The sequence below is a fragment of the Sorex araneus genome, chromosome X, assembly GCF_027595985.1.
Source record: "Sorex araneus isolate mSorAra2 chromosome X, mSorAra2.pri, whole genome shotgun sequence".
NCBI lineage: Eukaryota > Metazoa > Chordata > Mammalia > Eulipotyphla > Soricidae > Sorex > Sorex araneus.
The window spans coordinates 82,314,480-82,341,991 of NC_073313.1; the positions used below are offsets into that span (position 1 = coordinate 82,314,480).

The 27,512-nt window shown below is 43.7% G+C and overlaps 1 protein-coding gene across 1 annotated transcript in view; it reads left to right on the top strand.

The window, feature by feature from the left end:
* The window catches only part of GPC4 (glypican 4), a 145,751-nt gene extending 119,715 nt beyond the window's left edge, over window positions 1-26,036 (top strand). Inside the window, exons 4-9 of the mRNA XM_004606377.2 lie at window positions 15,358-15,523; window positions 20,470-20,600; window positions 20,699-20,866; window positions 22,047-22,183; window positions 23,256-23,431; window positions 23,530-26,036. Coding sequence (XP_004606434.1) covers window positions 15,358-15,523; window positions 20,470-20,600; window positions 20,699-20,866; window positions 22,047-22,183; window positions 23,256-23,431; window positions 23,530-23,732 — 981 coding nt within the window. The 3' untranslated portion in view covers window positions 23,733-26,036. The remainder of the gene's footprint in view (window positions 1-15,357; window positions 15,524-20,469; window positions 20,601-20,698; window positions 20,867-22,046; window positions 22,184-23,255; window positions 23,432-23,529) is intronic.
* Window positions 26,037-27,512: the final 1,476 nt, after the last annotated feature.

Below are 27,512 nucleotides of genomic sequence, written 5' to 3' on the forward strand. Positions count from 1 at the left end.
TAGGATGGTTTCTTTGAGGGGTATGGAGGATTGGGGCATCCTAGTGACACTCAGTGGTTATTCGTAGCTCTGTGCTCAGGACTGGAGTAATAGCACAGCAGGTAGGGTGTTTGCCTTGCACATGGCCGACCTGTGTTCAATACCTTCTCCTTCTCGGAGAGCCTGGCAAGCTACCAAGAGTATCACGCCTGCACAGCAGAGCCTGGCAAGCTACCCGTGGTGTATTCGATATGCCAAAAACAGTAACAAGTCTCACAATGGAGACATTACTGGTCCCCGTTCGAGCAAATCAATGAACAATGGGACGACAGTACTACAATGCTATGGTGCTCAGAATGACATAGGCAACATTGCCCAGACAAGTTTCCTAACTGCTATATTATCTCTCCAGGCACTGAAAACTGGTTTCTGTACATTAACTACCCTATCCCTACTTTCTCGAGAAGGACCAGTCATCTGATACAAACCCAACTTTCGGTTGCTTTACCTTGGCAATATTAGAGATCTCTTAGGGAACTGAGATCACAGTACCCTCAGCTTGGGGGAAGGCCACTGAGTGAAAGCTGTTTAGAGATAGTGTATTGTAGGTTAGGAGGTTCAGGTTTAAGATGACTTGTCTTTTGTCAACCTACTTACTATAATTCTTGTGGTAGGGAGAAGTAAGTGATTGTGATTTCCTCCTATCTCTTCTTCTTGAGGGGATTCTTTACATTAACTATGAAAAATCAGTAAGATGAACTTTTGTAGTTAAAATTCAGACATCCTCATTTGTGTGTGACTTATAACAGAAGCATTTTAGATTTGAGCTACTCTAGATATAGTCATTGATTTCTCTTAGCTGCCTAAGATTTGCTGTGCTCCAGGAGAATACACTGCATGCAAGCTATAGGATGTAATTTGCTTTGAGTAAAGATTAACTCACTAATAGTTTGGTTGAAAAAACAATTTTTCATAGTGATGACCATGTGAAGTGTTTGTAATTAGAAACTTTTAAAATAATGTTTTGCTATGGGACTGAGCTGCTTTATGACTTGAAACGTGTACTGATTTGAACTCAAATCCTTTGCATGGAGTTGTTTTATTACCAAAACCAGTGATTTTCAAACTTTTTAATCCTACATACTGGCACCAGTTTGTGGGCTGGAGGTGGAAAATCATGTTTGATTTTGCAGTTACAGCTTTTCTGTGGACCAGCAGGAATTTTTTTTCCCACCTGTACTGGTCCATAGATCACCCATCTAAACAATGTTTTAAGAAGACACTTCAACAACGAGATAACTTTCTAAACGTGCTAAAACACAAATTCTACAAAACCTACCTTTCTGTGTCTTGTTTTCTGTTTCAAACCCTACATGGCCAGCACTGGAGAAAATAACAAGAATTTTCAGTTAAAACAGTGACATTGAGGTAGAATGATATAGGGTTGAACTTGAGCAATAGCACAGCGGGTAGGGCGTTTGCCTTGCCCACGGCCGACCCAGGTTCAATTCCTTTGTCCCTCTTGGAGAGCCTGGCAAGCTACCGAGAGTATCCAGCCCCTGCATGGCAAAGCCTGGCAAGCTACCTGTGGCGTATTTGATATGCCAAATGTCTCACGATGGAGACATTACTGGTGCCCGCTCGAGCAAATTGATGAACACCGGGATGACAGTGACAGTGACCTTTCAAAAAGAGTTCAAACCCTGCATGTTGAAAACTTGATATTTGATGAGTAAAGCTTCTTTTAGTTATTGGATAGCCAAGTTATTAAATACCCAAGTATTGAGTTCCCACCCTGTCTACTTTCTGCTCTGCAGCTGTAGTTTGCAGATAGGATTTGAATAATCCACCCGTTCAGGACATTCAAAATTGCTTGCAGTTTCCTCATTTCAGCTCTCATATCCTCTCATGTCTTATTGGCAGTCCATTCCATTGTTTCTTTGAGTTTTTTAAACATCCTCAACATTTCCTCTCTAAAGTCCTTATCGGAGAGGTCATAAAGCTCATGACTACATGTTTAGTCTTCTGAACTGCCATCTTCACTCACTAAGCCTGGTGGGGTTCTGTGTTGCTTTAACATTGTGAATTTTGCAGCCTGGGGTTGTTTCTTGTGGTATGGTTAAGTGACTACAGTTAGGATATTTTTGTATGCTCGTGGAGTGTAGTGTAGCAGCTGCACTCATTGCAGGAAAGAGAAATCCTGACCTAGGGAGCAAAATAGTGATTCGGAGTAAAGAGCACCACCCCCTGCCGTGCTTCCACAGTTTCTTGGAACCAGGACTGAGCTGAGCCATGCCGGATGGTTAAGCAACCCTCCCCATCCTTATCCACTTTGCAGGTGGGGGCCAGTCCTGATCTGGATGGGACAAAATGGCTATCCTGAATAAAATGCAGGGCCCCAACACCTGGGCTTCCTCGGTTTTCTGGGACCAGGGCTGGGCAGAGCTAAGTTAGGGTGGCTGAGCAGTCCTCCCTGTTCTTAATCACTCCATAGGTGGAGGGAATCCTCTACCATTCAAATTTGTTACCCTGAGCCTGGAAAAGACTCCCCTCACTAGACAACGTGTTTAAGAATGAAAGCGAGCCACCTTGGCTACTATATCTACAGAGAAGTCTTTTAAAGTCAGCAATGAAAAGCACTGTGGTCCGGAGGATTGTTATTGCATAGTGAACTCGGAGATGTTCCCATTTTCTCTTTGGGAGTGGGGGCCTTAACTATCCAGTTTACTTTTCCAATAAAAGGGTTATGGGGTGGAGGTTGAGCAATGACTGGATTATCACGGAGCCATTTCCAGGTCTATAGTCCTGGCAAGCTGAACTTGAAGACCAAGTTGAAACATACGTCTTGCTTCATGTTTCGGGGCCCCAAACATCCGCTCATTGCCCACTCACTCCACTGAGATTTCCAATCCCAACTGCAGAAAAGGCCCTTTAATTAGTAACAGATGGTTCGAAAAATACCCTGGTACTACACATCTTTGTATTACTTATTCCATCTTCCCTTGTCATGGTTCAAGAGACATTTCTTATTTACCTGCTTTTGGAGCAGCAGTTTTGCCTTGAAGGTTGAAGTCTGTTGTGGTCTTTCAAAAATGCACAAGTGGTTACATGCACCATGAAAATTAATAGCTCTTATGCCAAAGAGAGTTGCATTCTCATGGTTTCAATTAACACTGACATAATGGGACGATGTCTACACCCCCACCCCAAACTCTAAGGGCTATAATTAGCAATTGGGGCCTCACCATTGTGATGTCTAAATGAATGTCCTGCCTGGAGTACAATTTCCATAGCTCTCCCCTCACTTCTGTTTATTCACAATGCCCTGACACCTACAAATGTACTGCACAAATTGTTTTGCCCTTTTCCAGAATCACAAATGTGTGTGTATAACAGCACCAACAAAACTCTATGGGGTGGGTGATTATTTATGTCAAGACCAAAATAGAGCCCTCCAGGGGCTGGAGTGATGATACAGTGGGTAGGGCACTTGCCTTGTACACAGTTTAACCTGGTTCAATTCCCATCACCCTGTATGATTTCTGAGCCCAGAACCCAGGCGTAAGCCCTGAATACTGCCAGGTGTGGCCAAAAAACAAACACTAAAACCCCAAAATAGAGCCCTCCACAAGACGGTGGCTACAGGGATGCTTTGCCTTACTTAGTATTTGAACTTGAACCATCTAAGGCTTATACGTCTAAATTTGAACTGAGTCAGACTTGGAAATGAGTGTGCTCATTGAAAACAAAAACAGACAGACTTTCAAGCATGCATGCAGCTTCTGTTTGATTTGCAAGCTCTTTCTGAAGACTTCTGAGTAAAGCCCAGCTGATTCCTGAGCTTTTGTTACCATTGACAAATTCCCTTATCAGGAAAATCATGAACGAGATCTCTTTGCACTGATTCAGAACATGTTCGTTCCATTGAAACAACTCATCACGTCAGCTGGTATGTTTGGTTTGTCTATCTCTCTCTTTGACCATAATTTAGGTCAATATTTTCTGTTACTTTTATTGGGCACTTATGTTACCAAGCAACAGATAAAATCTAGGCTTTTTATTTTTCAGTTCGCTTGTGACTCCTCACTATGTTGCAATGAATGTATGTTAGGAGCTGGAATAAAGTAAAAAGAAATGTGTTTTTCACTTCCCTGCAACATGTTGACTTCCCTTGCTATGTTATGTGGCTTCAGGCTCGCTCTGAATTACTGAAATGAAATCCAGGCTGGGTGAAGCGCTCACTCCAGCATTTTTTAGTTTGGGGGGCTGCTTGCAGTAGTTTTTAATGTGGTGTTTGGAAAATGCAGGTTATTTGGTCAAAAGTCTCAATCTCTATTAAAAGAGACTTTGCAAAGAAGGGGACTGTTCCGCCAAGGCTTTTTATAGCAGAAATGGCATGCAGATGTCATTTTAAATGTATATCCTGATGAAGGCAGGAATGAGGATTTGAAAAAAAGGGTCTTAATAAGTTAAAAAGGAAATGAGGATCCTTCCCCCCACAGGCATTAACCATGGAATGTAATCTGGCTCCTAAAATCTCACTTCTCAGGCACCTCCAAGAGTACACCTTGGAAATTGGTTATGATTTTTTCCTGATGGGTCAGTAACTGAGCTGAGTTTGATTTGTGTTAATACAAAAGAGTGACAGGGAAAACGTGTGGGGTGGAGGGTCGGTAAGATAGAGAAGGGACGAGTATGACAATAATAGTGAGAAATGATTACACTGGACAAGAACTGGGTGTTCAAAGTAGGTAAAGGGATATACCTGATGACTTTTCAGTATCTTTATTACAAACCACAATGCCCAAAGGGAGAGACAGAAAGAGAGAGCCTGCCCTGGGTGGGTGTTGATGGGAGGGAAACTGGGGAAACCTAGGTCCTGGGAAATGTGCACTGGTGGAGGGATGGGTGTTGGAACGCTGTGTGACTGAAACCTAATCATGAACAGCTTTGTAAGGGTCTCTCTCATAGTGATTCAATAAAGAAGTTTTAAATAAATAGTAGAGAAAGGTAAGTCCAGATATTTCCCCTTCTCTTTTTTATTTTGGCTCTTTGAGTCACACTTGATGATGCTCAAGCCTTACTCCTGACTCTTCACTCAGGAGTCACTCCTGGTGGTGCTCGGGGAACCATATGGGATGTCAAGGATCGAACCCGGGTTGGCCGCTTGCAAGGCAACTGTCCTACCCGCTGTACTATCGCTCTAGCCCCCTTTCCCTTCTCTTAAGCTGTTCCCAAAGTAAATAAAGCAAACCGTTTCATTCTGGGGCGGATTGGAAAGTAGTGAGTGGCTCTTCTGGCTCTTTGATCAGGAGTCACCCCTGAAAGTGTCCTGTGAACTATATATGGTGTCAGGGATTTGAACTGGGCTAGATGAGCTGCAAGGCAAGTGCCCTACTCTCTATCCTATCTCTCTGGCACCTTCACTCTCAAAAAATAGCATCATAGCATCTTGTTTTCTACTAGAAATTTCCCCTCCCTGCTGTATTTTGCAAGAATTCTTTCAGTGTGTTACAACTTTGGTAAAATAGGTACTGTTTCTCTTTTGTTTTGTTTACGTGAATGCTTTTTCCCTTGTCAGCCAGTTTTCATTTGTAACTTATTTGGAATTGTGGGTGGGGTGCTGATGATCGAGATCATTGTTTTTCTCACTCCTGATGAATCTTGAATTGTCCAAGGATAGAGTGTTGTCTGGATCAGTCATTCTGGTTTATTAACCAACGTAGGTCTCATCCAGGTGTCTAGTGAAGCATTGCAGTAGTGGAATAGTTGTCCTAATTTGCCACCCCCACAAAAATCAATTATGGTGGGCTGAAGAGAGTGTACAGGAGGTAAGGAGTTTGCCTTGCATATGTCCAGCCACATTTCTATTCTTGGCACCACATAGCACTACAGAACTAATTCTTGAGCTAAGGGACAGGAATGAGCCCTAAGCACCGGGTCTGGTCCAAAAACCAACAAAAATGATTATGTGTTCAGGACTTTTGAAAATTGCTCATTACCTGTGTTTGCTCTATACAAGCCCCAGGTGTGGGGAAAAAGAAACCAGTATAATTAGAGTTAGTGGGTAGAGCTCTTGCCTTGCACAAAGTTGATCTGAGTTTGATCCCTGACACCACATAGGGTCCCCCAAATCCCACCAGGAATGGTTCCTGAGCACAGAGCCAAGGCTAAGCCCTGAGCACTCCCAGGTGTGGCCCACCCCACTCTAATAAAGAAACTTCAGATGCACAGCAAGGAAATCAAGAATCAAGTGTACCTACTTGCTCAAGAACTAAACTGCCAAGACTGAAGAGATAGTAACAGGGGTAAGGGGATTACTCCTGAGCACAGTCAGGAATAATCTCCGAAAACTGCTCAATGGGGTGCTGAGGGAAGGGGTCCATATGGTACCAGGGATCAAACATTCAAACATGGGGCTTCTGCATATGTGTCTTCATTTCTTTGAACTTCCATTTCCTTGTAACTGATGTGAGATGATAATATTTAGAGGATTCTTTTGAGGCTCAGATGAGTTTATACGTACTCGGCCTGATCTGAATCTGGTTCCATAATGAGTATTCTATCAAAAATCATCTATATTATATAAGTCAATGGAATACAATAGGCACAATCTGCAGACAAGTAATCCTGTGATAGAACAGAAGAGTTTTCTTTTGAATCTTAACCTTGGCACCACATAAGAATGAAACCACAGAAACTAAATAAGCATGTTCTCCCTGAGATCAGTAAACTATATGTTGTATTAGTGATTCGAAGGGGGAAAGGGCTACACTTTGCCTTTCTCACTTTCTGAATTGTGAGAAACAGTTTCTTCATTGCTAAGAGCACTGCACTGTAGCACTGTTGTCCCATTGTTCATCGATTTGCTCGAGCGGGCACCAGTAATGTCTCCATAGTGAGACTTGCTACTGTTTTTAGCATATTGAATATGGGTTGCTTGCTAGGCTCTGCTGTGCAGGCGGGGTAGCTTGCTGGGCTCTCCAAGAGGGATGGAGGAATCAAACCCGGGTCGGCCATGTGCAAGGCAAACGCCCTACCTGCTGTGCTATAGCTCCAGTTCATTGCTAAGAGAGGTCTGAAAATGTGAGTAGTCTCAAAGCAATCACTGAGCCTCATTCCTCCTCCTCTTCCCAAGCCCCCAGAAATCAGTGCCACTCATAGTGGCATAGCAGACCTGTGCAAACAACAGAAAAGCGTTTCACATGTTAGTCATGAACTTTTCCCTTGTCAGCCAACAATAGCAAAGAAACAATCAGTTCACTTAAGGTGACATGCCTGACCACAGAGAATCAATATGCCATTGATAATTAACACATTAATGCTGGTGTGTACCATGGGTGGCTCTCACATGAATGTGTTTTAAAGAACATAAATTGCAGCAATGATGGCAAAGTGTTAAAGAAGGAGGACCTTGAAGGATAGTCCCCTCTTTTGTTAATACGTGGCATAGTCTGCATGTGATACCACTTGGTTGTTCTTGGGTCTTGAAGGAAATCTCTTTAAGTCAGCTATTTAAAGAACAGGAAGTCATTGGTTTTGAGGCTTCTAAAGGAGTGGAATGTGAATGAACTTGAATTTTTGTTCAAAGGGAACAAAGTCTCCAGAATCAAGTCTGTCTTAGTCGAGTCTATTTTTAATGACCACTGGAGAATTTTATTTGGGAATGGTGAAAGTGATTTTGAACTAGATAGAAATGATGATTATAAAACATTGTACATTGTGAATGTGCTAAACGTTACAGAATTGCTTGCTTCAAACTGTTTCTCTTTAAAACATTTTTATTGATGCATTGAGGTTTATAATCCAGTTATATTTTTATGCATACATCATTCCAGTGCTCCACCCATCACCAGAGAGTCGGCTTCCCTCCCAGTGTCCCAGGGGCCCCTACCAGCCACCCCCCATGTAAATTCAGTTTATAGAAAATGTCTCCAGTTCTGATGGACTTACCCTAGTCTTTTAGGCACCATGATTTACAAAATTACCTTTTAGTTGAATTCCAGGAATATACTGTTCTAGCACCAATCTAATCAATAGTGCCAGTTTCCCTCCACCAGTGTCCTCAGTTTCCATCCCAGCCCTAACCTGCCACCTTGACAGGACATTTTTTTTGGATTTTATTCCCTTAATTTTCTGTTCTTTCTTTTTTTTATTAGTTTATTTTTAATTAGAGAGTCATCGTGAGGGTACAGTTACAGATCCATACATCTTTGTGCTCATGTTTCCCCCATACAAAGTTCGATAACCCATCCCTTCACCAGTGCCCATTCTCCACCACCAGTAAACCCAACATCCCTCCCCCTCTCCCCAGTCCCGTCTCCCCCCACCCCACCCTGCCACTATGGCAGGGTATTCCCTTTTGTTCTCTCTCTCTGATTAGGTGTTGTGGTTTGCAATAAAGGTGTTGAGTGGCCATTGTGTTCAGTCTCTAGTCTGTATTCGGCCCGCATCACCCTTCCCCCGCATGACCTCCGACCACATTTTACTTGGTGGTCCCTTCCCTGAGTTACCCAGAATGAGAGACCAGCCTCCAAGCCATGGAGACAACCTCCTGGTATTTATTTCTACTGTTCTTGGGTGTTAGTCTTATGGTCTATTATTCTATATTCCACAGATGAGTGCAATCTTTCTATGTCTGTCTCTCTCTTTCTGACTCATTTCACTTAGCATGATACTTTCCATGTTGATCCACTTATATGCAAACGTCATGACCTCATTTTTTCTAACAGCTGCATAATATTCCATTGTATAGATGTACCAGAGTTTCTTCAACCAGTCATCTGTTCTAGGGCACTCGGGTTTTTTCCAGATTCTGGCTATTGTAAACAGTGCTGCGGTGAACATATAAGTGCATATGTCACTTCGACTATACTTTTTGGCTTTTCTGGGATATATTCCCAGCAGTGTTATTGCTGGGTCAAATGGGAGCTCAACCTCTAGGTTTTTGAGAATCGTTGACAGGACATTTAAAAATTTGGTTGTTATAGTTTGCATTTCATGCTTTCATTTATATTGTATCAGAGATATTGATAAACAACACCTCTACACCACCAACAGGTTCCTTCCTCTGTTACTTCCAACCATCTCTTCTTACTTTCCTCCTTGGTTTTGTTATCTCCCTTTTCTATAATCTCGGGACCAGGGTAATTTAGGTGTCCACCCCCTGTGAATACTTTGCATTCCATTGGCCTGTTATTCTGTATACTAAAGATATGTGAGATCATCTGGAATTTATCTTTTCTTTTTTGATTTATTTCACTTAACATGGTATCCTCCAGTTTTAGTGAATTGCATGATTTCATCCTTCTTTGCAGCAGCATAGTGCTCCATTGTGTATATATACCTACCTCACTTTCATTTTCCATTCATCCATTGTTGGACACCTCATTGTACTAAGTGCTACAATGAATAACGGTGTGCATCTGTCCTTTAGAATGGATCTTTTTGTGTCCTTGGTATAGATACACCAAGAAGTGGAATTGCTGTGTCATGTGGCAGTTCTGTTTTTTTTCTTAGAAATTTGCATACTGTTTTCCGTAGGGATTTAACCAGATGACATTCCTACCAGCATTGGATGAGAATTTCTCTCTTTTCTACCACAACTCTGCCAACAGAGCTGGTTCCCAGTTTGGGGGTTGGGGCACTGTGGGTTTTGTTTAACTTTGGTTTTGTTTTTGTTTTTTGATAATGTGCCATTTTCACTGGTATGAAATGGTATCTTGTTAACCAAAAGTGTCAATGAACACTTTTTCATGGGCCTACTGGTCATTTGTTTTCTTCAGAGAAGTATCTCCCCACAAGATATGGTGTTTTGTTGTTGATGATGATCTCTGTAAGTTCTTCATATATCTTGGTGTTATCTGATTTGTTGAGTGCAAATTATTGTCTTCTGTTTATTTGGGGGGTGTCTCACTTTTCACTTGTGTTTCTTTTGACATACAGAAACTCTTTCATTTGATATAGTCTCAATTGTTTATTTTTGTTTCTGTTACCTTTGCCAGTGAAATCATACTTTTTTTTTTTACTTTTTGGGTCACACCTGGTGATGCACAGGGGTTACTCCTGGCTCTGCACTCAGGAATTACCCCTGGCGGTGCTCAGGGGACCATATGGGATGCTGGGAATTGAACTCGGGTCGGCTGTGTGCAAGGCGTGCAATGCCCTACCTGCTGGCTATCACTCCAGCCCCCGTGAAATCATATTATCACATAAATCATAAATCACAAAACACTTTCATGATCCAAATCTTGGAGCATTCTGCCAATATTTCTTCAAAGTACCTGACAGATTCTGGCCTCAGTCAAGGTCTTTGATCTACTTTGAATTAACTTTATGTGAGGTGTGAAATATGGATCCAACTTCATTTTTAGCCTGTGATTAGCCAGTTTTCCCAACACTACATGTTGAAGAGACTACTTTTACTCCACTTTTTGTACCCAGCTTCCTTTTCGAAAATTAGTTGACCATAGATCTAAAGATTTGTCTTTGGGTACTTGATTCTAACCCATTTTTCAGAGAGTCTATCCTTATTTCCCTACCATATAAATTTATAGTATAGTTCCAAGTTACATAATGTGATACCTCCTAATTTCTTATTCCTCAGTATGGCTTTGGCTATTCGGGGTGTTTTATGATTCCATACAAACTGTTATTGACTGTTCTATTTGCTTCCAGGGAAAGTGTTTGCCCTGATAAAATGGAAAGACCATCAAAACTTGTGAAAGGACACTGACCACTACCTGCTATACGATGGCATGATAGCAGGAAGAAACCCCTGGGTTTACACACTGATATCAGTGTGTGTTACCAGTGATTCATACTTGAATGTGGCTTAATCAACATAAATTGCAATGTTGGTGTCAGTGTGTTAAGGAGATCCTGAAGTTCCCCTGGAAACTGCACAGGAAAATTTAAATCAAAGTGCCATGTACCATTTGATTTGTTCCCCTACCCCTGCAGTAGCGTTACCCCTACAACTATTGTATCCATTTATGTTGTTTATTATTGAGAAGCCCTTTGAAATGTCTAAAGAGAGACAGTCATCTGGTTTACCTTGAGTAAGTTAGATAGACAGCCATTCCCTTGAATTCTGGGTTCATCATCCCAAGCTTAGTTCAAGTCAATGAGAGTGGAGACCGGAGGTCTGGGAAAGGGTCATATTATTGGCAATTCAGCGGTAGGGTGTTTGCCTTGCATGCTGTAGACCCGGGTTCGATTCCTCCGCCCCTCTCGGAGAGCCCAGCAAGCTACCGAGAGTATCTCGCCCGCACGGCAGGCTACCTGTGACGTATTCGATATGCCAAAAACAGTAACAACAAGTCTCAAGATGGAGACGTTACTGGTACCCGCTCGAGCAAATTGATGAGCAACAGGATGACAGTGTCAGTGACAGCCTCTGAAGACTGAACATGGGAACACGCCGTATTTCTTTGGGTTTTATAACTATTCTACAAAGCCTTCTCTTTATACCAGAACCGCATCCCACACAAGGGGGTTGTTTGCCAGTTCTGGGGTTATTGTTTGTGTAAATTACTGCATGTTGAGAGGCAGAGAGATAACTCCAAGGGCTGAAGTGTGTTCTTGGCATACACAGAGCCCTGGGTTGGAATCTTGGCACCTCGTGCCTTCTTGGGCACCACTGAATATAGTCCCGATGGCCCCTGGAACTGCTGGAAGTCCCTACCCAATAAAGCAAAAACTATTACATGGTGGTGTGATTACTGGTATTGAGATTAAAGGCAGATTTTCTCTAACTTTGGTGTAATGTCATTTATCAAACCCGTTTTCTTCCAGCTTCCCCATCTCTCATGACAGTTCTGGCATTAGTGTTTCCACAGCATGTTCTAGCTGAGTTACTTGTGATCATTTTTTCGCAATTACACAACAAATCCTGTGTGGAGTCTGAGCCAGCGCTTAGACTAGAAGTACAAACTGGAAAACCTCTGCCAAACCCAGCTTCATTATCTACCTTTTATCCAACTGTGCTGTCATTTCATTTGGTCTCTATGTTTTATAACTTGAGTCTCCATCAAGCTCCTTAAGAAGACATGTGGAACACTGCAGAAATAATCAGATAATTTACAATTGAATAACATAGTGGATCTCTTCCTAGAGTTAAAAAAAAGAATTCTGCACTAGGGCCTGCCTAAGTTTCTTTTTCTGGGTGCAATGCTTCTTTTCCCTTCTGCCTTAATCAACACCAAGTGCTGTCGCAATTATTGTCACAGGCATTGCCATGCTAATTCTTTACCTCTTTAAAGTCCCACCAGTTAGCAGTCTCATCTTTAGGGAACCCAACTAAATCTATGAAGCAAACAATCGATGCCTCAGTTGAACATTTCCTATCTTCTGTTTAAGAAAGCAGGGGAAGGGGATGGATCATGGAAAGTTGTTCATCAGAAATGTCTTTTCAGTTGCAGAACTAGAATCCCATTATAAGGGCCAAGAGATGGTCAGCAAGTTGGTTAATCTCTTGGCCTTTCTATTACTATTTTTAAAATGTGAGCTGTGTTTGATGAACTTGAAAGCTTTCAGTTCTTCTGTTTTTTGGGTCACACCCAGCAGCACCCAGGATTTATTCTGGGTTCTACGCTCATGATCACTTCTGTAGGGCTTGAGGGACTTTACGAGGAGGCAGGGTTCAAACCTGCATCATATGCGTGGAAGACAAGTACACCACCTACTTAGCTATCTCTCTGGCCTTCTTTCCAATGTTTACAACTTCTATTCTTCTACCATTTTCTGACCACCTCTCATTCTCCGGCCTGTTTGTTCATGATGAGGTAGGTGGACAAGTTTCAAAGTTCTAACCATCTCTGACTTGAAAGATAGGAACTCCCAGCTAGCCAGAAAATCTAGCTAGCTAGCCAAAACAGCCATTCCTCCAGGATCCTGGCTAGCCTTGATCTTCCTATATAAGAATACGTAATTAAAAGGTTGAATTCAGAGCCTGGGAAAGCATTTGGAAGTTCTTTTTATTTTTTATTTTTTTGCTTTTTGGGTCACACCTGGCAATGCACAGGGGTTACTCCTGGCTCTGCACTCAGGAATCACCCTTTTGGTGCTCAGAGGATCATATGGGATGCTGGGATTTGAACCAGGGTCAGCCGCATTCAGGGCAAACGCCCTACCCGCTGGGCTATTGATCTAGCCCCGCATTTGGAAATTCTTAAAACAGTAGAAAAGTGTCTAAGCTTTCAAAGAGAATGTATATTTGCTTGCATGTAGTTAAGGTCTTGCTGTTGGTCTTTTAGGATAAGAGTTCTGTTTGGGGTGATGGAGAAAGACCATCAGATAGCAGCCTTAGATGATAGCTCAAGGAAACACCTGAGAGCAAGTACATTTCACAGTCCTGCCCCCTAATAACTTCCCTGTGGTAGTATCTACTCTGAAAAGTCAAAGTTCACCAGACTGGTTGCTACTGGTGGGGAGAAATGCAGGAATTCTCTGCTAGCAACTTCACAGACATGGGGAATGGGGCTGACCAGAAGGAGGAGATAACCAGATTTCACTGCCAGGATCTGTGATAGCTGATCTTTGTTAGTTGTTGAAATATGGCTGGAAAATGAGTAGCAGAAAGGAATCAGCTATCCCAGGGCCCAAGCCAGTTTCACCTTAGACAGCTGGAAGGATGAAACTAAGTCACGTTTTCTCTGCCAAAGCCAGCCAGCCTTCCACCTTTAGTTCCGCTTTCATCCTTGCTGTTTCCCTTCATCAGGAACTTGAAGCACCCCTGTGGCCTGCCATATGTTGTCTTAGCTTCTACCTGGTGTTTGAGCCCCTTTCAATTCAGGCCACGTACACATATGTATCTGACTCTTATTTCTACCACCCCTACACCTCATTCCAAGACTCCTTGATATACTCACCATATTGGCTTAGAGATTTTATTCATTGCATTGTCCCTAACTGGGATCTTCTCCCTCCCTTGGACCACCTTGATCCAGCCCCTTCCAAATCTGAGTTAAGTACTTTACCTCCCATTATTTTTTACCTAAAGCCCTCATGCCTGCCTGATTCTAAGCTTAAGAAGGCTTCATATCACCATGAGTCTAATTTCATTCATATAGAGGCCAGAGAGTACAGGAGTTAAGGTACTTGCCTTGAACCTGGTCAACCCAGATTTGGTCACCAGCACTGTACAGGATCTCCTGAGAACCAACTGAAAATAACCCTAAGTATACAGTCAACGGTGGCCCCAATCCCCCAAATAAAAAATAAAGAAATTAACTCATTAATGGTAAAAACATCAATTTTGTCGTCTGTAAAGCTAGTGGCACAGAATGAAGTTGATGGTGGATACCCTTCTAAACCTTGATACAGAGGGCCGTTAAGTTCACAGGGCACTCTTGCAATCACTGGGTTTGAAAAGAAGATGGGCCGGAGACCCATTCTGCAGGAACACAGTGATGGTAGTCTCTGCCACTGCTTCTCCGTGAGCCCTGAAAGTTCTTTATAAAAAGGGTTTGAGGTCATTGAATCATGGTGCTAGGAATCAAACTCAGGGACTCACACATCCAAAGCAATATCTCTGTTGCTGAGCTACACCCCCAGCTAATTGAACCAATTTCCTTTAATGTTTTGGGACTTCTATTTACAAGGAAAAAGGTTTGATATTACAGGTAGGCTTGATATTACAAGACTGAAGCAAACAATGACATTATTGATATTTATTTGACATCGTGTATTTGATTGAAAGTAAACATGAATATGTTTCTGAGAGAGGAAAAGGTGGTGGAGTTGGAGGGCGTTTAGAAGAGTGGGTGGTGCATGTTTCTTGTTTGTGGAAAGGCATAAAATACTCTCTACCCACTTCCTCTCTTCCTTTCATTAAGAAGCAGGCCACGCCTACTTAACATGATCCTACTCAGTTCATTTCTTTTTGTGGGGGTGGTGAAGGGGGAGGCTGAACTGCATCTGGAAGTGCTTGTGACTTATGCCTACCTAGTACTGTTCTCAGATGTGACTTATGGCAGTGCGTGGGGGATCCTGTGTGATACCAAAGATTTGAAACCAGGGTTAACATCATGCATAGCAAGTGCTTTACCCATTATATTTTCTCCCTATCCCACCTCAATTCATTCTTTGGAGGACGGGACACACCCAGCAGTGCTCAGTGTCTATTCCTGGCTCTCTGCTCAGGGATCTCTCCTGGTGGTGCTCAGGGGACCATACAGGGATCCGAGCAATGAAAACAGATGGACCGTGTACAAGACAAGTACCCTACCCACTGTTCTATCTCTGCACTCTACATACTCAGTCTCTCAATTCAGTATTGCCTTAAAGACATGGCCAAGCCTTCAATATCAACTTGATAGATTTATAATTTTGTGTCTGTCCAGGTCTTACCATCATCTTTTTCTTCTTTCCATTTAGGTAACCCCCACTAATGAGTGTACCCAGGCCCTGATGAAGATGCTCTACTGCTCCCATTGCCAAGGTCTTGTGACTGTGAAGCCGTGTTACAACTACTGCTCAAACATCATGAGAGGCTGTTTGGCCAACCAAGGAGACCTCGATTATGAGTGGAACAATTTCATAGGTGAGTTATCTCCTGGCAGCTAGCTCCTTCTCTGGCCCTGGGAAAAGCTTGTCACTGTCATCCTTGAAATATTGGTTGGTTGGTTGGTAAGTGTGTGCTCGAGCCTTACGTAGACTCAAAGCTCCTCTCTCCCTCCCAGCCAATGTGCTCTTGTACTCGGTGCTGGCATCTCTGGAAGCATTAGCGACAATGAATAAATAGCAACTTGCATGACAAGATAGTGACTTTTGGAGGTCCTCCTCCCTTTCTGCACCCTGGAAAGGCTGGCGTGCAGAACCTGAATAGATAGTATGGGAGATAAGGTGCTGGCCTTGCATATGGATGATCCCAGTCAGAATCTCTAGCTCAGCATGGAGTCCCCTGAGCACATCTGCGTGTTGCCAGCCCCCTTCAAGTGTATGAAGATTGTTACCTAAGTTTCTTAATTTTTCTGTAACCAGGAAGAAAATTCAGAGGGCCTTGTTCTTTGCATTCTTCCAACATTCTAGCACCCTTTGGAAGTTCCCTTTGGTGGGAACTTGGAGTTCAGTGATTCATATCCTTGAATTAAAAATTCTTGTCTTTTTCTAAGAGTTTGCAAGTCCATATCAAATCACAATCATACTCTGGTTTACTTAATTAATGCTTGCAACCAGGTACTGCTAAAAACAAAAAAAAAGACCTGTATTCAGATATTTTTTTATAAAAGACACAGGTTGGTATTGTTCTTGTTGTGAGTTAAATTTTTTTGTTGCCCTTCAAGAACAAAATCAAACCCAAGTGAAAATGGAATCCTTGGATCAATTCTTCTGTCATTGGGTGGGGGATGATTATTGGCCACACCCAGCAGTGCTCAGAGCTTACTCCTGAATCTGAGCTCAGAGATCTCTACTGGTGGGCTCAGGAAACCATATCTGGTTCCAGAGATAGGGCCTGTCAGCCACATGCAAGGCAAGTGCCTTCCCCGCTGTACTGTCACTCTGGCTCCTTTCCTGTCATTTTAAGTGATACTTTTTGGGGGGAGTGGGTATCTATTTGTAGTTAAACTTCATTTGTGATGGACATTATATTCTTTTTTTCCAGTAAGCCAGTATGAAAGAACAGCACTAATAGACACTGTTAATCTCCAGCGCCTTTTCATGAATTCTCACAAGGGGTTCATTAATCTGCTCTGTTATTGTAAAATTCAGTCCCAATCTACATGCCTCTGCTATATGTTCTCTCTCTCTCTTTTCCTTCGCAATACATTTTTCTTTCCCCTTTAAGTGAATATCATTAATGAATGGTCAAGCCGCCTCTCACCCTCTCCTCTCCCTCCCTCCCCCCAACACATTCCTTAAATTAGATCTTAGGGTTGTCTGGGAATCACATTTTTTTTCCAGTCAGGTCATACGACTGAAGATGAGGGGTTGTGATTAGCTTCACAGTGTAAAAGGAGTTGCTTTCCCCAGTGAGGCAGGGGCTTTGTTACATTGCTATGTAAACCCGGGGGAGACCCTCAGTAACAGGATCCTGGTCATTGAAATTACACAGTTGCACTAGTTTGAAAGGACAAACAGGGGTTGGAGCAATAGCACAGCAGGTAGAACGTTTGCCTTGCACGTGGCCAACCCGGGTTCGAATCCCAGCATCCCACATGGTCCCCTGAGCACCGCCAGGAGTAATTCCTGAGTACAGAGTCAGGAGTAACCCCTGTGCATCACCGGGTGTGACCAAAAAAGAAAAAAAATTAAAAGACAAATGATGGGGACTGAGAAATATCACAGACAGTGAGTCCCTTGCATTGCAAGTAGCTGACCCAGGTTTCTTCACTGGCACAGCATATGGGTCTTTGAGCAATACCAGGAGTGATCCCTGAGCAGAGCCAGGAGTAACCCCTGAGCACTATTGGATGTGACCCCAAACAACAACAAAAGGAAGGGCTGAAGAATGGGTTTCCCCAATCTTCTGCTGATTTGCCCTCCTTCTTTCTTGAAACACATCTAATAAAGATGCATCTATTAAAGGATCTGAATAGTTTAAATATCTTGATCTTAAATTTTAAAAGGTGGGGGTCCAGAGAGTAGTATAGTGAGTCAAGCACTTGCTTGCAGCTGACCTCGGTTTGATTCCTGGCATCCCATATACAGTCCCCCAAGCATTGTCAGGAGTGATCCCTGAGCACAGATCCGGGAATAAGCCCTTAGCATTGCCAGGTGTGGCCCCCCAAGACCAAATGACATCAAATAATAATAAAAAGGAAGTTGGTTATATGAAACCTTCCATTTGAAAAAGAAAACCAGATCTCTCTTCTCTCTTTTAATGCCTGCACACTTTTTCTCCCAGTTTGTACAGAGTCCTTTGTTTGATGCAGGGACAATTCATTCTCCATCACCTCGTGTCGCTATATTAGCATCTATTGGACTCACTGCCCACTCTTCATATCTGTGCTCCTGTTGCCAGTCAGCATTCAGTTTGGGGGTTTAGGGTAACCATTGAAGACAGCACACCAATTGCTGGCAAGGGGCAGGAGACACAGGATAACTGGGACTGAGATGAAGCAGAAGAAAACCCAAAAGGCCGAACTGCTCATCTTGGAGGTTCTCTTTGGGGCTTTTCATCTGGGCTTGCTGCTGCTCCAGATGAGCCCCATTGACGGCAGCTTTGGTCCTGCGCTGCAACTTAAGGCAGCCCGCAACCTCATTCACATTCTTCAGCCGCACAATGTGCAACGCCATGGCACCAGCCCCAACAAAGGCCCAGCTCCCCTCTCCATTCCCAGGCTCTTGTGTATGGCCGACTGGCTCGGAGTTGACAAAGACGCCAAACACCCAGAAGAATTGGGGTTTATGTTGCCTTTCAGTCTTTCATAAACACATTCGTGCTCTGGCTTTGCCTCACCACTAGGGGAGTAAGTAGTTCTGCAATGTGCTATTTCTCCCCCCCACCCCCCCGCCGCCCCCTTGATTCCAACTCTGCCTTTGGGATGTTTATTATCTGCCTATTCATAATATTTTTAGTTGGAGCCAGCACCGACTCCGCGGCTCCAAAGGAATGCGCTTTCTCGAAGTGGCCTCCCTGACGTCTTTTGACAATGATGAACACGTTTCAGTTGTGCTCCACTTATTTACAAAAGTCTCCTTTTGCTCTCACATCAAAAGCATTTTTCCCCTCCTCCAGTACAATGGTATACTCATGCTGGTAACCTCTCCTCAGAGGTTGGAAGCGTCACTTTATTGGCGCTGACCGAAATGCAATCTGAAACTTCATTTGTTATTACTTGGGAGTGGGGGGGGGGGACTGGCATTTCACGGAAATCTATTGGTGGTTGGTGACATCGGAATTGGAGTTGAGAGAAATGACCCCTCTGCTTGAGAAAGTGGGGTGGCATTTGTTGGAGGTTGAAGGTGAAAGGTTGAGGACCAAATTTGGTTTCATTGATATGCTGATGTTTAACCAGTTTCCCCACTAGGAAAGGTTAGGTAGAAGTTGAGCCATTCTCAAAGATAGAGCTCTGTCTATCTTAGAGAATAGCCTGCTTTGGGCCAGAAACTGGACTCTGCTGGAAAGTAGCTGTTCTGAAGGTCCTTGGCCTGGGTTTGCCCGAAGGCTCTGGATAATGTAGTTCAGCTATTCTTTTTCTACCTTGCTGTAATCATTAGAGTGTAAAGGAGCAAACTACCAAGTTGGCTAGTGGTCATTTGGTTTAGAAACGGCATTTCCAATGCTTTCCCATTTTGCACAATTGGAGTCTCAGGCAAAAATACTAAATCGCATCATCACAGCAAACAAGAATGGCAGGAAAATGAGGTGCAGCCTAGTTGAAGAGATTTGTTAAACTATTTCAGACTCTTGGTGGCCAGTAGAGAAATTGGCTAATAACCTTATCAGAGTGCCTCTTTCTTTTGCTGTTCTTTTTGGCTGACCCGGGTTGGACTCCTCCTTCCCTTTCAGAGACCCCAGCAAGCCACCTAGAGTATCCCGCCCGCACGGCAGAGCCTGGCGAGCTCCCCGTGGCGTATTTGATATGCCAAAAACAGTAACAGTAAGTCTCAGACTGGAGACATTACTGGTGCCCGCTTGAGCAAATCGCGGAACAGTGGGACTACAGTGCTACAGTACAGTTTTTTTTGCTATACCTGGCAGTGCTCAGGGCTTACTGGCTTTGCCCAGGGATCACTCCTGGTGGTAGTGCCGGGGACAGAATCCTGGATCTGCCTTGTGCAAGGCAAGTACCTTACCTGCTGTCTCTTTCTCTGGCCCTGTGCCTTTTCTTTTTTGTGCTGTGTGTTGTGTTGTCTTTCACACGATAAAAGAGGAGGTACATGTTCTCCTTTGCAAATAAATCAAAGCCCGTGGGTGGATTGGTACCAGGAAGTTTGTCTTCTTGCAAAAGTGGCATTTTCTCTCCAGAATCCCATTCTTTGCAGAGGCATTAGCATTCCTAGGAGGGCTTTCATTTATATTTTCCAACTGTGCACCCCCAGATCTGAAAGGGTTTCATTAAAAAAAAAGAAAAGAAAAGCATTGCCTGGCTAGGATTTTAACTGATTTATGTCTCTGACTCTTGTAAATGGAACCTGAAATGAAAAGATCTTCGGAAGTCCCCCCGAAGAACTGGCGTGTTATTGTGCCTTGGGCCTGACAGTTTGTCAGCTGGGAGCTAGCACAGAGCCTTCTGCTGACAGCCACTCACGTCCAGGAGGATGAATAATCAGTGGATGGAAGATGCCTGATTGGATTTCCTTGCTACCAAGTAAAAGAAAACCTTTATCTGGCCAGTTTACACTTTAGAGAGATAGCAGTGCACGCTGACTAAGTGCAGTTGGGTGGCATAGAAATAGAGACAGAAACAGGAATTAATTAGGATGTGTGCCCAGCCTCCCTAAGGAACGAAGCCAGGGAAATAATCAGATTGATTGCCCAGGCCCCAACTGATGATTTCCATTTTGATGCTGAATCTTTCTCCCTGTTCCTTGCTCTGTCAGATGCTATGCTCATGGTGGCGGAGAGGCTCGAGGGGCCTTTCAATATTGAATCGGTCATGGATCCCATCGATGTGAAGATTTCGGATGCTATTATGAACATGCAGGAGAATAGCGTGCAGGTGTCTCAGAAGGTAATGGAGAAGGGCAGGCATCTGGGAAGGAGTGTACTCTGTCCCCTCCAGCCTGTAGTGTCCCTCTGCTAACATCATGGCTCTCCCTCCCATTGCAGGTTTTCCAGGGCTGTGGACCCCCCAAGCCCGTCCCAGCTGGCCGGATTTCCCGTTCCGCCTCTGAAGGGGCTGCCTACAGCACATTTAGTGCCTTTAGCGCTCGTTTCCGACCGTACCACCCCGAGGAACGCCCAACCACAGCAGCTGGCACGAGCTTGGACCGACTGGTGAGCAAGTTGGCAGGCCAGACCTTGCTTTATGACAAAGTAACGAAACATTGTGCTCAGAGGGCCTTTCTCCTTGGAAGGCTTGCTAGTGAGAGGCTTCGAGGTGCTACTTTGCAAGAAAACTGCCTGTGGATGCCAGGAAGTGGGTGGCCTTTGACTGAGAAAGTTCCCGCATCTGCATCTAGAAGATACGCTGTCCAAAATAAAAACCATCTTATCTATGGGGCTGGGGACAAAGTCTGTCAGGAGCACAGACTTTGCACCTTTAGGGTCCTGGTGTGGCTCAGGGGTGACTCTCCTGGATTTGCACTCAGGAATTACTCCTGGAGGTGCTCAGGGGACCATATGCATTGCAGAGCATCAATCCTGGGTCAGCCACATGAAAGGCAAGTGTCCTTCTCACTGGACTATCTCTCCAGCTCCTGGTTCAGTTCTTGACTATAAGCATTGTCAGGTATGGCCCTGGGGCTTCAGAGCGTATTAGGCCACAAGCAGCTTTGCATTCTCTAGCCCTTGGCATGAGCCACATGGCCCAGTATCACAGGGAACAACATTCCCCCCGCTCCTACCTGCACAGGAAAAAAAGGGGACCCTTATGACAAAACCTCCCTTTTGTTTCACCATAGACAACATCTGCAAAGCCATCACTGTGGTAGTTCCAAAGAGGCTCAGAACTAAGACACAACAAAGAGGGTGGTGCAGCCTTCCAGGCTTACTAACAGAAGTCATGGCCAGTGACCAGCTAGCAAATGGGAATTGGTGGGGGGGGGGGATATGAGCAAGCCACTTAGGCGCAGTCCTGTGGGGTAGAGGAGGGCGAGCAGGTGGGTAAGTTTCAAAGAATGATGCCTACAGAAAAGCTGGAGGCTGAGTATCAAAGACTTTCAGGAAGAGACGAACCCTTCTTGACTCTCCGTGGGGCATGGAACCCGTGGGCCTCTGAGAACAGTGCAGATGCAGAGAGTGAGTGGGCAAAGGGCCTTGGTAGCCTTCTGCAGAATTTACATTTCAACGATGAAATCATTCACGTGGTTCTGTGCATCGGAGTGCACATTGCATCCTTTTGCAGGTGACTCCAGTGGCAAATGAATTGCACATCCCTCTGGGATAGCCCTGGGGAGGGGAGACTTGAAGATACTTTCCTGTTGTTTTAGCGGCTGCTTTCCTACTTCTTCATTAGGTAACTGATGTCAAGGAGAAACTGAAGCAAGCCAAGAAGTTCTGGTCATCTCTCCCTAGCAACATGTGCAACGATGAGCGGATGGCTGCGGGAAATGGCAACGAGGATGATTGCTGGAATGGCAAAGGCAGAAGCAGGTCAGCCCCTGGGGAAGGGAGGAGTGGTCTCCCTCCCTTAGACACCTGGGAAACTTGCAAGAGGGGTTCTTGGTGGTCTATGAAGGTACCGGAAGCAGTTCACAGTAGGCAGCAGCCGTAACATGGAAGGCTTCTAGTCACTCTTCAAGGTGCACTTTGCTCTAAAGGTATTGGGAAGGTACTTAAGGACTTGCAGAGTACTGGGGCCGAAGTTTAGGACAGCATTTCCATTTTGGCATGGGGCCTTCTATGGGAAATCACTCATTTAAGTAGTATCATTGGTTGGAAACTTTTCCCATCCCTGTAGTCTTTGGCCTGATGGTTGGTTTGCTTTCAGCCCAGTTCTTCCAATGACTTTCTAATTTAAAGCCACCCCATGCCCTTCTCTTACTAACTCCATCCCCTTGATGATGCCATGCTCCATGTACTTTGCTCCCACCCACCAACTGTGCAAAAAGGTCACTTTGAAAACAGTCAGAGTCACATTGGAGAAACAAGATGAAATCCGAGTAAGGAGAAATTCAAGTACATTAGAATTGGAAGCATGGGGGTGGGAGCGATAGCGCAGTGAGTAGGGTGTTCACGTTGCATGCCCAGGTTCTGTCGCCTGCACATCATAGGGTCCCCTGAACCCCAGCAGGAGTTCATCTCTTCCAATGCTAGATAGCCCTGTCTATAGCACTGTCGCCCCGCTGTTCATCAGTTTGCTCGAGCGGGCACCAGTAATATCTCCAGTGTGAGACTTGTTGTTATTGTTTTTGGCATATCGAATATGCCACGGGTAGCTTGCCAGGCTCTGCCGTGCGGGCAGAATACTCTCAGTAGCTTGCCGGGCTCTCTGAGAGGGACGGGGGACTCGAACCCGGGTCAGCCGCATGAAAGGCAAACAACCTACCCGCTGTGCTATTGCTCCAGTCCACTGCTAGATGTGGCCCAAAAACCAAACAAAGAACAAAAGATCTAGAAGCATGGATCTTTCATTTTGCTCTCTGGAAATATTATACTCTGGGCCAAAATATTGGATATCTTTTCTTCTAGAGATTGTGTGCAAACTGTCCATTTGTTATTTCAGATACCTGTTTGCAGTGACCAGCAATGGATTAGCCAACCAGGGCAATAATCCAGAGGTTCATGTGGACACCAGCAAGCCTGATGTCCTGATCCTGCGCCAAATCATGGCCCTGCGGGTGATGACCAGTAAGATGAAGAATGCTTACAACGGGAACGATGTGGACTTCTTTGATATCAGTAAGCCTTTTGTGGTTAGAGAGCACAAATGGTTTGCGTGTGGGTTGTACAGAGAACAAAGCAAATGAAATCTCCCCCCGCCTCTGTTTTTAAACTAGGTGATGAAAGCAGTGGAGAAGGAAGTGGAAGTGGATGTGAATATCAGCAGTGCCCTTCGGAGTTGGAGTACAACGCCACTGACCACTCCGGGAAAAGTGCCAGCGACAAAACCAGCGGCGCAGGTCCCCGTGCTGGGGCCCAGCCCTACCTGCTCACTGGCTTGTGCATCTTGCTCCTGCTTATGCAAAGAGAGTGGAGATAATTCTCCCCGTTAGAGCAAGAGTGTTCATCATCCAAAAGTTACAAAGGCATCGGTTATCATTTTTATACCATCGTAGTGACTTTGCTTTTTCAATGAATGGACAACGATGTACAGTTTTTACTATGTGGCCACTGGTTTTAAAAATTGCTGACTTGATTTTTTGCATTCAGTTTTGGGGGATGGGGAGAGGAATTGGATGTAAAATCAGTTTTTCCCCCCCTCTCCTGAATCCTGTTCAACGTGGCTAACAGTGTAGGTACAGAACTGTAGTTAGTTGTGCATTTGTGATTTTATCATTCTATTGTTTGTTGTATTTTCTTGTTGTTTGTGGGGATTTTTTTCTGCAGTTATGATCTCACCTTGTTTCTCCCAAGAAAACCAGGGTCCTTTTCTTGGCATGTAACATGTACGTATTGCTGAAATATTAAATAGCTGTACAGAAGCAGGTTTTATTTATCATGTTATCTTATTAAAAGAAAAAACCCAACAAGCAAGTAACATTTCCATGTATCCCTGTTTGAGTTGCCTTACCTAAAGAAAAGCTGAGGTGATTGGGGTTTTTATTTGTAAGCTAGGACAGAATGTGAAGAAACAAGGAGGCTTCCAGGCCACTTGTCAGGTTAAATTCAAGCATCAACACAGAAAGGTCATAGCTACTCTCTGGAAGAGACTACAGATACCCCATTTTGGTTGAGTGGGACTGCCGAAAGAAACCAAGATCATGTATGGGTCCATCTCTGAACCCACTAAAACTTAACCCATTTCAAAGAACTGTCCTGATCCATTCTCCCTAGGAAGGAATGTAAGGCATTCACAAAGTCATTTTTGTCACATGTTCACATTTAGTTTGGGAGTGGATTTTATGGGTGGGTTTGGTTTTTTTTGAGGTGTGTGTGTGGGGGGGGTGATTTTGTTTTGAATCCAGGCACATTAGCAAGCCACTGTGTGCTGATCTTCATGTCCATACAACCATTATTTGAATTGATATCCCCGTGGCACAAAGATGCCATTCACAAACTCTCTTTACAATGTTTCACATTTCAAACCCTGCAATAGCACAAGGGCTAGCAAGAATTGGGGTCCAAAACCTGGGCTCAGGGAGGATCTGCCTATCATCAAGAATAGTTTTGTTGTCAAGGCATGTGTATTTTTTTTTTGGTTTTGGGATCCCAGGTTTTCCCAAGAGATTCTAAGGGTGTCGATTTTTTCCACCTTTTTGCCCAGACCCCTAGGATCAAAACAGCAAAGGATTTGTAGTGCTTCGCATTGGGGTCCCACCCCATGACTCAAGCCCATTTGAAAAATAGGGTGTCCCCCTTATCATGTGTTGTTTCCTTTGGGGTGGTAGCAGTACGTGAAGTGGAGAAGATTGTGACTTAGGGGTGAGCCAGAACAACACGAAGACCAGGATCTGTTGTACCAGGCCAAAGAAAAAAGAAAGACCTCAGACCTTTCGGAAGTCTATCCACATGTCCCTACCACACGACAGCTCACAAACCTGTGGGGATGGAAGGAATCGGTTTCAAAGGCATGCCCCCAAAGTTTTCAGAAATTCAAAGAAAAAAATCTGCAAGTCTCTTCCGGCTTTAGATTGCTGGTAAGGTCCCAAGTGGTTCTCCAGCAGCTAAAGCCCACAGAAAAGTCCTCCTTTGTGTTCCTGTTCAATCTTCAGTTGTAAGAATAATTCTCTATTTTTATATTGAAACATAATTACTTGATAGCTCAGGGTCTACATTTCATTCACCTTTTTACACCAAATTCTTCAGCTGGTCAACATGGAGTTATTGGGGGGCGGGGGGACTGTTGTGAACAGAGGCTTAATTTTATTAGAAGTAGCCAGTTATTTATTAAAGCATGATGTTAATAAAATAGGCATATTCTGGCTGGTGTGTATCAGTGTGTTTCTTTTGACAAATCCCAGAGGACATAAAATTGCCAAGATGCTCCATTTACATATGAGGCAAAAATGGAGTGGAAGTAGCTAAGCTGCCTTGTGAGAACTTGGAAACTGTGCCGATACTTAGTAACTACCTCAGTTGTGAGGAATTTCCTTTCTAGCTTAGACTGCTATACTTTTACTTGGTAGAAATGAATCTGGTCTCCAAAATGTGGCTCAAAGAGTTATCCCCATAGACCTTGTTTGATTGTTTTTAATTTAAACCTTGAACTCTGCCCAGCTGTTTTCTTTCAGTCAAGTTCCCTAAACCAATAACATTTTCCGAATTAAATATTCTTGAAGGTTCTTTTGGGCTCTTACTGATTTGTTTTCTTTCTTTGCATTTTTTCCTCTTACCCTTTTATTATTCAAATTGTCTCTTGCTTTTGAATTTGAACTATGAAATAAACAAATCATAGATTTTTCCATTCAGGTCTGACTGGGTAACTGTTGGCTTTTCACCAGCTGGCAGGTTCACCCCCTTTTTTCCCTGCCCCCCACTATAAAAAGAATAAAGACAACGTGAATATTTTAAAGCCTTCAGAGTTCAGGGTATGAGATAGAATAAAAGCTTAGTAGGGTGACATGACTTTTTCAATGTTTCAGTTAATAGCATGTGAAGGGTTTATATTTTATAAAGTCATTTATAAATTATTTTTCTTTCAAACACTTCAGTCTGTATCTTAAGAAATCTTTTTACTAATTTGTTTCAAAAACTGTCAGCAATTAACACCTATTTATTTTGATTAAAAAGGACAAGTACAAAAAACTGACATGCATTTTTAAACTTCTGTTCCTGAGAGTTAGAAAAACCAGAATTCAGCAGAGTAAGATTTATCATTTGCAGTTACAGAAACAAAAAATAGATTTATAGATGGAACTACATAAAATTCGACTTCCCCTTTATTACAGGAGCCCTGTGCTTTTCTCAAACTTAAAGCAAACACAAAAGTACCAGGTGAAACTTTTTTTCACCCAGCAGTGCTTAGGGGCTATTCCAGGCTCTGTGCTCAGGAGTGAACCCTGGCAGAGCTGAGGGAACCATATGTAATACCAGGGATTTAAACCAGGGTCGACCACATCCAGCGCAAATTCCTTAACCTCTGTACTATCTCTCTGGCCTGCTGTCTTATTTATTTATTTGTCTGTTTGTTTGTTTGTTTATTGAATCACCATGAGATGAACTATTACAAAGCTATCCGTGATTGGGTTTCATTCAATGTCTCAACACCATCCCTCCAACAGTGTGCATTTCTATATTACCTACCCTCTGCCCCCACCTCCCCCCACACAAACTTGTGGTAGATTCCAACCACTCTTCCTGGTCCCTGTTTTCCTTGACCTTGGGTACTAGTCTCATACTATTCTTTTTTTATATACCACAAATTAATGCAGTCTCTACTTGGAGTATACCCTGGTGCTCCCAAAACACAGAATGGAAACACCATCTGCATTTCTGTGTTCATTGTGGCACTATTCATAATAGCCAGAATCTGGAAACAAACTGAGTGCCCGAACACAGACAACTAGATAAAGAAACTATGGCACATCTACACAATGGAATACTACACATCTATTAGGAAAAATGAAGTCACGAAATTTACTGTGTGTTTTTTTTTTTTTGCTTTTTGGGTCACACCCAGCAATGCACAGGGGTCATTCTTGGCTCATGCACTCAGGAATTACCCCGGCGGTGCTCAGGGGACCATATGGGATGCTGGGATTTGAACCCGGGTCGGCTGCGTGCAAGGCAAACGCCCTACCCGCTGTGCTATCACTCCAGCCCTACTGTGTGTTTTTGAACTAAGAAAAAACTCTTAGAAAGTTCTTTCAGCTTGAACTAG